Source organism: Aphanomyces astaci (genome assembly GCF_000520075.1).
Source record: "Aphanomyces astaci strain APO3 unplaced genomic scaffold supercont1.73, whole genome shotgun sequence".
In the NCBI taxonomy this organism is placed as follows: domain Eukaryota; phylum Oomycota; class Saprolegniomycetes; order Saprolegniales; family Verrucalvaceae; genus Aphanomyces; species Aphanomyces astaci.
This window is the reverse complement of record NW_009798336.1, coordinates 281,394-292,731: the sequence shown is the minus strand read 5'-3', so window position 1 is coordinate 292,731 and position 11,338 is coordinate 281,394. Positions and strand designations below refer to the sequence as shown.

The window sequence follows — 11,338 nt, the reverse complement described above, 5'->3', positions numbered from 1 at the left end:
TAAGAGCCCGGATTTAAACCCAATTGAAAACGTTTGGGGTCAATTGGCGTGGAAAGTTTACGAGAATGGCCGTCAATTTTCTACTGTGGACGAACTCAAGGCTCAAATTCGTGTTTCCTGGGATCAAATCAGCCAAGCCTATTTGCGTAAGCTTGTTGATGGAATGCCAACTAGGATGGCCCAAGTAGTGTTGAGAAACGGTAATGCAATTGATAAATAACTGCTCTGAAAAAAGTGCGTCTATAATTTGCATCACCCTGAAAAATGGTTTTTTGTAAATTTCAAAAATAGTACTTCGAATTTTAAAGTTTTGTCACCAACAATGTATTTCGAAACTTAAATAAAGTATCATATCAAATCAGTGAGCTTCAAATCGAAATAAGTTTTGAGAAATGTCAAAAATTCACGTGCGTCTATAGTTTACATCAGGACTGTATGGTCATGTCGATTCGAAATTCGAGATGGGTGCTCAAAATCGAATGAGTAGAATGACCAAATCGGCAGACAATCGATATACGACCAATCAAAACCCAGATCACTAATCAAGTAGCCAATCAAACCTACTTTAAACCGACGAATTCCACACATGTGAATGAAATTAGTGTGACACGGGACGATTTTTTCTTACAAAAGTCAGTACAAAGAAGAATTGATCGATAGATTTGGCGAATCATCTCAAAAGTCAGCCAAATTTAGGGCTGGTTGCCCGGATGCGAGATGAAAGCACCGAATATGTACTGTAGCCACATTCACATTAGTACGTGATATCCCTTCCTGCATCTCTCGACACCTCTTCCACCCGACGAACCGGGTGGAAGAGGTACACCCGTCGGAGTTATAGCTCAGATTTATACGGATAACCCATTGCTAGGACGTTAGTACTGTGTTGTGATTGGAAAAAGTCGGACCGACCATCCGACCCAAATCTGATTGGCTTAAATTCGCAAGAATTGTGGACGTTTTCAGCACTTGAGAACTGGTTCACACATTTCGAGTTGGACATTAGGATATTCCCGCATATGCACCAAACGTGAAATGGTGCGCTGAATCAAGGTTACATTGGAACCGAAGTGTGATTCGCAACATTGAAGGTGCAGAGCTCAAAAATGTGCACACGGCGAGTAGTATTTGAAAAAGAAACATATTGAAAATTTATTATTCACGTCGACTTAGCGGAATGAGATTAAACATGGCTACGCTTTCTAGGAAACATCACCATATTCACTTGAGACAACCTAAGCTGGCAACCTTGTCCCGTGAGACCCCAAGAGGATGAAAGGCTCTCAGTGATTGTGGTAAAAGCAGCAATGACGGAGGATGAGATATACGGGCGGCTCAATAGCCCCCCAGTCGCACTGCGGTAGATATCATGGAGTCCTTTAACAGCAAATTTTCACTCACAATATATCTTGCCTTGTTTCTTTATCAAATCTTGTGCGTCGATCTTGTGCAGACGAGGAATGTTGCGGGCTGGAGAACCACACTACCAATAATGCCAAGCGGTTGCGACATCAACCGAGGTCAACTCGAAGTCCACTGATAGGAAGTGCCATCTTCTGCCCGAAAAGTGGACCGGGCGGACTGGAGCATTGTCGTCCACAGCAGTGGTGACAACAGCACGACTGCTTGTGCCAGCAACCCTTGCGACGGCGTTGTTGAGAAGTCACTTGAGGAGTGAATGTGTGATGTTGCCCGATGTGATACCCTTTTCGTCAAGAATGCCCTCGATGACAGTTCGGATTTCTCCTGGAAGGTCACGTATAGCGGCCAAGTTTGCGGAGGGATTCCAGTTGATTGCATCATCGTGGAGGCAAGGGTAACCTTGGGGGGCAACCGCGTCGCCATCAATGGGTCCCCAAAAAGAACACTGGACAGCAAGGGGTGCTCCGATGGCAGAGCATTCTCGAGGAACGTCTTGTGGTAAATCAATGTTGCCAGACAGCTCTTCAAGACTCCTCGTAGTTCTTCATGGCGCCACATTCGCGGAAATACCAGTTGGCCGGAGGCAGTCACGGCATCATCGCTGCCAGCAATGAAGTGAGGAGGCAGCACCGCAAAGTCACCACTGCCCAGAGGAAGTCCAGCCACAACGAGCCCATCGTAATGCACGTACCGCTCAACCACGCTGCCGATTGACCAGCCACACCTGATGCAAACGTTGATGATTGAAGGCACCGACGTACTGCCAGCAATAGCGTAAGTAGCAGCTCCTTTTCTCAAGGAGTGGGTTCCAATCGTGTTGATTGACGTAGGCAGAGAAGAACCAACGAGCTGACAGAGGCTACGACCAAAGCGGTCACGCTGCGACGGTCCGGAAAACAAATTTCCCGAATCGTGGGAAGGATTACAGGCGAGGTATATTCCCAACGCTAAAATAGGGCATGTTTGTGGCTGAAAAGGATTGGCATAAACGTGCTTGGGGTCGCGACGCTTCGTTACACCTTGGTCAGTTTTGGACTTGAAGAATGTGACTCCAAAGGGGTCACCCTCGTCGCTAAGGTGATCGATGCGAACAGTCTCAGTTGGACGTGAACGACACATTAGGTTCCACGAAAGTACAACAAACAAGTGAGTGAAACATCAAGCTTGCTGAGGCTTGACGCGCAAAGCGCTTGGTACTGGTGAAAACGTGAAAACGAAGCGGCTGCTTTCCAGACGTCTTTATTGTGCCTGCCTGCGTCTCTGTTGCGCATAGCCTTCTTATTCCTATGGATATTGTGTTGGAGTCTGACAAAATGGGGTCATACCTGGATAGATGGCGGTCGCATCAGAGACAAATCCACTTGGGAGCGCCACTTTTTGCCTGCTGTAGTAGTCTTTGATGGCCGATCTGTAGCCTGACAATGTTGACAAGGATACACCATCGTTCTTGTACTTGTGCAGTACAAACTCTGTGAAGTCTTCATAAGTGAAGACGTCAAGGTTGATAATTCCGTCTGGGTTTATTGAACCGGTTTGAACTGCTGCACACAGCCACGCAACAATCTGCCGCAGTCCACTGCGGTAGCCCTTCTTGTAGCCATCGGATAAACGATTATCTCGTAGGTCTTGCACCGTTGTTGCCTGCTGTCGTGTCGAGATGACGTTACGCGATTCATCATCTGCCATGGTCCAGGCAGTTTTTGCCAATCACGTTCAACAGGACACGTGGTCCGACTCTTTCATGCAAAAAAAGTCTCGACATATTTGACTTGAATGCTGTATTCAGAGAACATCGAACGAAAGAAAAAGTCGGATCCCTCGTCCGACGAGCACTTGATTTTAGTATATTCCATCCGACCTTTTTCTGCTAATGTATAATACTTCTACCCTAGGACTTTTTTGCTTCAATACGTATATCCATCAGATTTATGCTATCCGGATTCATAGTAATATCGAAATTAATAATCCAAAGGAATATTTGGTATAGTAAAATGAAGTTCCTTCACATAATATACATAAAATTACCATTTTATTGAACTCCATGCGCAATGTACACGTGGCGGAGCAACGACCACGAAAGGCGACGGCGGCATCAGTGAACTGGGCATTTGTACGATAACCCCTGTCGATGGTTAATTGGACCTCTAAACGCCACCGACTTTCGCAGTCTACGTCAAATGGCTGATGTGTTCACCCTGCTAACACCGCCGCCACAGATTTATCATTGGGACTCCAATAAATCTCACATTTATCCGTACATTATTCGAATAAATCTCATTCGATAAATCCCACGGGTGGAGTTGCTCTCAGAGTCCTCGTCACAGTTTGCTCATGGCATGAGAATACGCATGCTGTGATAGTTGATAAGCTCAAGGATTTGCCCTCTTTTTGTGACGAGTGAGATAATTTGCGGCTTGAACTTCGGCATACGCATTGACATAATAGATTTCTACTGTAACGTTTGATTGAATGTGATGTGATAGCCGTCACGTGGGATTCATTTGGTGCCACACCCGTAGCAGCTACCAGTACAGTACTGTAGTCAGAGTGCGGCGGCCTATGTGTGTGTAAATCGGAATAAATCCGATGGGTGGGGAAATTGAGATTTATCCCTGGGACTCCAATAAATCTCGCTGTTATCCGTACATTATCCGAATAAATCTCATTCGATAAATCCCACCCGTAGCAACAGAAGCATCCGTTTGCCGACATTGGTTTAACGTTAACGTTAGCGGAAATTGGTCGCGTGGACTAACGTGCGCCATGCGTTGCGCCAACTGTTAATGTTACGTCACGAATGGCAATTGTGGGTATTCACACAAAATGCCATTTCGAAAAAAGAACCCTTGACTATACTTTTTTAAACTATACTTTTTTAAATGTCATTTGAGGCCGAAATGTCAATAGAAAAGATTTCTCCCTGAAGCGTCAAGTGATTTTCACGAAATGGCATTTTGCGCCAAAATGGAGTTTTTTGGGTCCGAAATGACAAAATCCATCCCAAAATGGCATAATGCGGATGCTGACTGATATCAGACTTAGGTCATGTTGGGGCAAAATCACTGACGCATTTTACCATCCTGCAGCGCAGGTCGTTCAAACGCCTTGGTGTACTACTAGTACAGTGTAGTGATGTGAAGCGCCTTCATGCCCTCTAGCCCCTACAGTAGCGTTCACAGCCAATATGAATCATATTTTGTTACTATTAATATTAATTAACACAGCAGTATGAATCATACTAACGTTACGTATTATTTATATGGATTTCAAATATCCATGATAGTATCATGTGTCATCCAAACGTCATCCCAACGTCATCCACCATTAATATTAGGTCATATCGTAATTAGAATATATGAGAGTAAATTAGGATAATGCTAGATCATTGCATACAGGCCTCGTCACGGCCTACGGCCTACCTGCCGCTGCCCGACAAGAAGAAAAGATAGATCATTCGGTGAAGTGAGAAGCTTAGATCCGCGCTCTCGTACGGCCGCGCTTGCGCAGACGGCCTCCCGGGCGCTCGGGGCCAACGTAAGGCTTGGTCACTGCTTTAGGTTTCATCCCACAACTTCATCCAATTTCATCCCATGTCATCCACATGTCATTCACGCATTTAATTCAACAATTATATTACAGTGATCCCCCGATTTTTGCAGCCTGGTATAAACTAATATCCCATGTAAAGCTATACAATATTAAGGTCAAGAGGGATTAATACAATTTGAAGTGCAATCACACAATGCCAGCACCTGCCAAGCGACTGACGCTCATTCAAAAAGACAGAGCATATTACAGCTTCTCTTCCGACGGCACGTTATCGATTACATGTACGTGGATCACACAGGAGGTCGGCATCATCGTGCATCCCACCACTGTTGGTCGCCTTGTTCGGGACGATCGCACCAGCTCAGCAGCAAACATTGATGCAGACGTCACTCCGTCACGCTGCAACATCAACTGAGCTTGACACTGAGTTGGCGGCTTGGGTACAAAATTCTCTCTGTAAGTTGCGTACCGTTATTGGCGATCCTATGGCATTCGATGTACTTTTGAGTTACTCCTCAAGTACTTGTTTATATCATTATATACCGGGTATAACAAAACGTGGAGGTTAAATGCTCCTCTGAAACTAACAGGCTCTAATTGTAGTCGACAGCCCTGAGGGGGCCTTTGACCATAACTTTTGCTGCACGAACGCAGTATAAAAAAGTGAAAAGCAAAAATGTAGCGCTGCGAATAAGCTAAAAATGTGTCAAGAATATAGACCTTTAAACCTTATGCACCCACAGATACGATGCTTGGAATTTCAAAAACCTGTCTAATTTCAACCTATTACCTAATATACTCTGACATGTAATACAAACTGTGACTATACAGGCGAAAAGTTCACCCATTACACACGCACACTGGCTCTGATTCTCGACACCAGCCTCACAAACCAACCATGCCTAGTGAGCCGACCCAACCAAGTGACGTAGACCGCGCCATTGCGTTCGTGAAGCGCTCACGGTCAAGCAAGATACGTGACACAAAACGAGATCCTCGACATGGTCATAGTCAACGCCACTCTGCGCCAAGACGATGCAACCGCGTCCACGAGCACCGCCGCCCGACTCTTGCGCCGCAAGCCACAGCTGGTCCAATAAGTGTGGAAAGAGTTCGTCGAAAAGGGCTCCACCACGACCAAGCCCCAAGCCCAGCCCCCCGCGACATGTCTCTCCGAACAAGACTTCCCGTCACGTCGAACCTGGCCAAGATCATTCAAGACTTCGTTCGCCAGCGGCGCCAAGGACGATATCGGACAGTGGCGAAGGACGTCGCCCACTTCCTGCGGTCCCAAAACCTCTTGGAATTCGATATTGAGTCGCAATCGTCAACGCAAGCAGCCTACCGGTCAACCCAGAGGGTCCTGGCAAAACTTGGGTACAAGAGGGGAAAGAAGAAGCGAGGTCTAGGCCTTCGTATGTGCGAAGCTAATATTCAGCATCGTGATATGATTGTTTCTGATATGTGTGATATATTGTCGGGCGATGTCAACCGACGGCCTGTTATATATATGGATGAGAGTTATATTCATCACCATTATAGTCGGCATGATGATTCATTATATGATCCGAGTGATGACCTTGATCTTGAAGTCAAAGAAAAACACAAAGGTGAAAGATTTTGTTTTATTGCTGCCATTTTAGATAGTGGTTGTTTGGATAGCAAGCTCTTATGCTTGGATGTATTTCAAGGTGGAAAACGAACTGGTAAACCTGAAACCAAGGATTATCACGGAATGTTCGACCATGCATATTTTGTCAGTTGGTTTTCCAAACTTCTTGTCGAAATAGAAGATCTTGGGTTACAAAATGCTGTTATAGTAATGGACAATGCAAAATACAATAAAGGGCTTCCTCCGGATACACCGAAGTATGGAAATAAGAAGAGTGTCCTACAGGATGCTTGCACGGCGTACGGCATTTCTTTCACAAATGAAACGAAAGCTGCATTGTGGAAAAAGCTAAGTGTGCATGTGAGCAAGATTGACATCGAGGTTGTATCCTTTGCACGTGCCGCAGGGCATGAGGTTGTTTACACACCGCCTTACCACAGTGACCTTCAACCAATCGAGATTGTTTGCGCCATCGTAAAGTGCCAAGTACAGTGATCTTTACTATGCATATATATGCTAATGTTGTGCAGGTTGGACGTCAGTACACACAAGACACCACGTTTAAAGACGTCCGCGTGCGGCTCATGAAGGCATTCGAGGACTTGGCTCCAAGCAGCATCAAGGACTGCATACACAAGGCCGACAGGCAACTCAACAAGCTTGCGGCGTACATCAAAGAGCAACACGAAGGCGATGCGAGTGATAGCGACAGCGACCGCAACGATGGTACCAACGGCGGCAGCAGCGACGGCAGCGACAGCAGCAGCAGCAGTAACGACTCAAGTAGTTCAGAAACAGTGATGTAATACATTTACTCTCTTTTCATTGGTCGAACGTTAACATGCAGCCGAGGCGTTGGAAATTCAAAAGAACTCTGTGTATTGATATTTTTTTGGCAGGCCCCCTCGAAGCTGTCCACTACTGTAACATAGCGTGGCCAAATAACCTATAATTGCCTTATTTAGTCAGGTATTAAGCCGAGGAACGGGTAGGAAAACCTCCTAATATGCATAACCCTTGGCGCTGATACCTCTATCTTATTATATTCCGACCAGGCCGCAAAAATCGGGGGATCACTGTATATTAATCATAGTATCCAAGGTTGGTATTACTATTCAATGGTGTCCCGTAAGTTTCAAGTGCTAGTACGTCGTAGTACTACACCACTTCCCGTTCAAGTTGAAATGAATTTCCAGTCAATGTGAAATGCAGAAATATTATAAGATTTCACAAGTGCAGTTTCACATCATCAACATATACTTCAGACGCGACACTAAACCGACAATTTTTGGTGCGATGATTGGACAACCGACAATACAAACTATTTTTATTGGTCCCTAGATCTTGTCGTGCTACCATTGGACGAGCAATTTGTCGGTGCAGATACATATCGTTAACATTTAACATGTACATGCCATGATTGGTCAAATTTCGTTTTACCTGTCGTTTCAACTGACCTGTTCAGATTCCAAAAAGATGGAGAGAACACCGACGAAGCAGACCATTCAAGACTCTTACCACGGTGCGTCCACCCGGAGTACATACTCAACGTACCAGCGCCAGTTCGAGGCGTTCTGTGCGCATCACAAGAACGGCCTGAACCCCAACGCTGCCACGCCGGAGGACTGCACGGACTTCCTGCATCCTTTATACAGCATGGGAAGAAAATCCCGCACTGTTGACTCGGCAAAAACTGCGCTGGTATCGTTCTTCAAAGAGAGCTCCATCTCCCCAAACCCAGCACAGGACATGCATGCGAAGCGCTATGTCATTGGGTTACAGAAGTACAACCGGCAGAGCAACGTCGACGACGAGAAAAAGGCGCACCCATTGACTGTCCACGAGCTGTCCACATTGATCAACTTGTTTGCCAACCACAATCCTTTTGTTGCTTCCATGTTCCAGCTTCTCCTTTGCTGCTGTTTTATTGGCTGATTCCGAATTGGAGAAGTCCTGGCGTTGAAGTGGCATGATGTCGCCTTGCGCCAGGATGAATCTGGTCGATACGTGTCGATCAGGCTGCGATGGCACAAGAAAGCAAGTGTGGAAAAGGAGTGTCAAGTATACCACTTGGTCGACGAAGCGTCTTACCCATGTCTCCGAATTTGCACGCTGTATGAAGGCTACCTCGACAAAGTCCGCCAGACGCAAGTCAACGTGTCTCAAGAGGCGTGCGTGTTTCCATCTTTGTCCAACCAGTATGACAGTGTTCGTGTGGACTGGTTCAAGCCTCTGGATCAAAACTACGTCCGACGCCTTCTCCAAGACTTGGTTCATGCGTCACCAAGCCTCCCGATTGGAATATCATTACACAGCATGCGGAGAGGTGGCTGCTTTTACAGAGTGTTTGAGTCCCCGGAGCGGAAATTCAACTTCCGTGAGTTAATGGCATGGTGCCGTTGGACGGACGCGAAGACTGCTGTGAGTACTTGGTGACAAGGAGCATCAGCGATGGCATTGACCCACGAAACCTGTTACGGAAGGTGAATAGTACTGGACATGGTGTCGTGCATGCCGGTATTGGCACTAGTGGGCTGACGTTTGACAGCATTGTGGAGGCTGTGCAGAAAGGCATGGGCATTGAGCAGCCGAAACCTGTGCTGCCACCTGCTCGACAGCGACAACTGTCACTTCGTGAGTGCGTGGTGACCAAGAGCATTCCAACGGCACGATCTGCAAGAGACGCTTGGGATCAATGGTTTACTGCCTGCCCCAAGAGCGGTTTGTTTTGCGCTATCAAGGACTTTACAAAGGACATGATCAAGTGCGATCGGCGAAAGTACTCGGAAAGGCAGACTTTGGGTGCTGCCTTCTCAAAGTTCCAGAGTTTTGATCTATTTGAAGCTGCGTTTGTTGGTTATACGGGTAACTATTCTAGCTTGTTAAAAGAAGTGCGAAAGAGGAAACGAGAACGTAATTTGTAATTCATTCAAATAATAGTTGGTCTTCCAGAGAATTGAACTGGGGACGTATTGCAATGACCGGTACCCTTAGTTGTCTAGGATTCATGCCCAATAGGGAAACCTGGCGGACCAATGTAAGTAGAGGGAGTATCCCCTCTACTTCTTGGATAAGGTTAGTAATCAATATTTCTTTTTGTAGAATTGACCAATCAAATCATTGTCGGTTGGATTTGTCGCGTTTGCCATTTTATCTACACATGAAAAATGTTCACTTCAAAATGAAACGTTAAACTTACTTCAACTATAGTATAGTAACCATAAGGTGATGAATTATACTACCCTTCAGTATACAATAGTGATTCAATCATCATGTCTACCCTCCCTCACCCATCTTCCTCCTTTATCCAAATCATACACCAGAATATATATGAAACAAAGTACTACCTTTGTCTGAAAGTAGTTTCAACATTTGAGATTGTTGAATTCCGAAAATGGTTGCAACAAATATCGCGAGTAATTCACCTGCAATATGTTGAATAATATTTCAACGATTGCAATTTGGTATTCGAATTGCTCATTTGAATGTTGTATTCTAAATCTAAAGGAATCACACATGGGTGAGGATAATGTGAAAATATTGGACAAAATGTACGATTTTACGGATAAACCGGTTAAGAGTGGAACCTAATTCCGGATAGAATCGTTACATCCAAAGTATAAAGGATAAAGTATCAAACTTGGCCGCACTCCGGATAAATCGGTTACATCGTGGATATCTTGGATAAAGTAATAAACTTGGATTCTTGATTCACTCTTTCGATTGGGGGTACTCTGGGACGGTATTAGTTTATTCGTATTCACCTTGAACTCCTCTATCAAAGCATACCTCTAGTTTTCGATATTGCGTTAATCTTGACTCTCATTATTAAATTACTCTGAATGTTGCAACTACTTCCGGACAGAGGTAGTATGTTTCAAGTTGAATGTTAGAGAATTCATGTTGATTTGAAAATCGTCGTGTTTCGAACGTGTTCATTTCACATTGACTGGAAATTCATTTCAACTTGAACGGGAAGTGGTGTAGTATCCTGTTACCGGTAAGCGAGTTAAATCAAAGGAATGGGAATATTGTCGATTTTCTTCAAATTTCCCAATTTTGCATGGTTCATTCTGAGAAGCACCCTCGAAGCTGTCGCGCACTGTCAATCGAGCACAAATCGAGCCGAGATATCTGATTGACCAATATCCTCTTCGCCCACTTCCAGTAGAAACTCGAAAATGGACCCTTACAGTTAGCTCAGTACAACTAGTATAAAACAGATGCTGGCCACTTGTGTGAAACGCTAACATGTACTTCGTACTACGTAGTATTAAGGGCCTGGTCGGGGAAGAATTTACTTCATGTCCGAGGTGGTTCATTTCTGTACGGATAATCAATATTCGGATGTCGCCTGGTTTTCTGGTTGGTGTGAACACAATCGTTCGTGTCTGTGATCTCCTGGTACAGTCCAATGCAGACTGAACAGGTCGCTGTTGTTGCTGCAGCATATACGATATCCTTCGTGTGCGTTGTTGTCGCTACCATGCTGGGTCGTGCGGACAAGTACAATGACTTCACTATAACAACTGTCGACTTTGACTCTATGCTCGGCAAGCCACAGTTCAATCAGTGGTTCGAGACCAACCTCCGTTGTAGCCAAGCTACCTTTACTCAGCTTGTGTCATGGTTTCGCGCTGTTCAGCCCGATATGTGCCATCGTACGACGCCCCACTCATTCGAAAAAAAGGTTGCTGTTTTGCTCTACTTTCTTGGTTCCGAGGGTGGATACAGCGAAACCGGTGCTGCGTTCGG

At 45.3% G+C, this 11,338-nt stretch overlaps 2 protein-coding genes across 2 annotated transcripts; one reads left to right on the top strand and one right to left on the bottom strand.

Annotated features, from left to right (window-relative positions):
* Positions 1–1,521: 1,521 nt before the first annotated feature.
* H257_15692 (hypothetical protein) lies at positions 1,522–3,108 on the bottom strand (the record flags this gene model as incomplete). Its single annotated transcript, XM_009843864.1, has 2 exons — positions 1,522–2,125; positions 2,876–3,108. The coding sequence occupies 2 exons, from the start codon at positions 3,106–3,108 to the stop codon at positions 1,522–1,524; spliced, it is 837 nt and encodes a 278-aa protein (XP_009842166.1).
* A 4,951-nt stretch (positions 3,109–8,059) lies between these two features.
* On the top strand, positions 8,060–9,601 carry H257_15691 (hypothetical protein; the record flags this gene model as incomplete). Its single annotated transcript, XM_009843863.1, has 4 exons — positions 8,060–8,470; positions 8,573–8,862; positions 9,114–9,362; positions 9,586–9,601. The coding sequence occupies 4 exons, from the start codon at positions 8,060–8,062 to the stop codon at positions 9,599–9,601; spliced, it is 966 nt and encodes a 321-aa protein (XP_009842165.1).
* Positions 9,602–11,338: the final 1,737 nt, after the last annotated feature.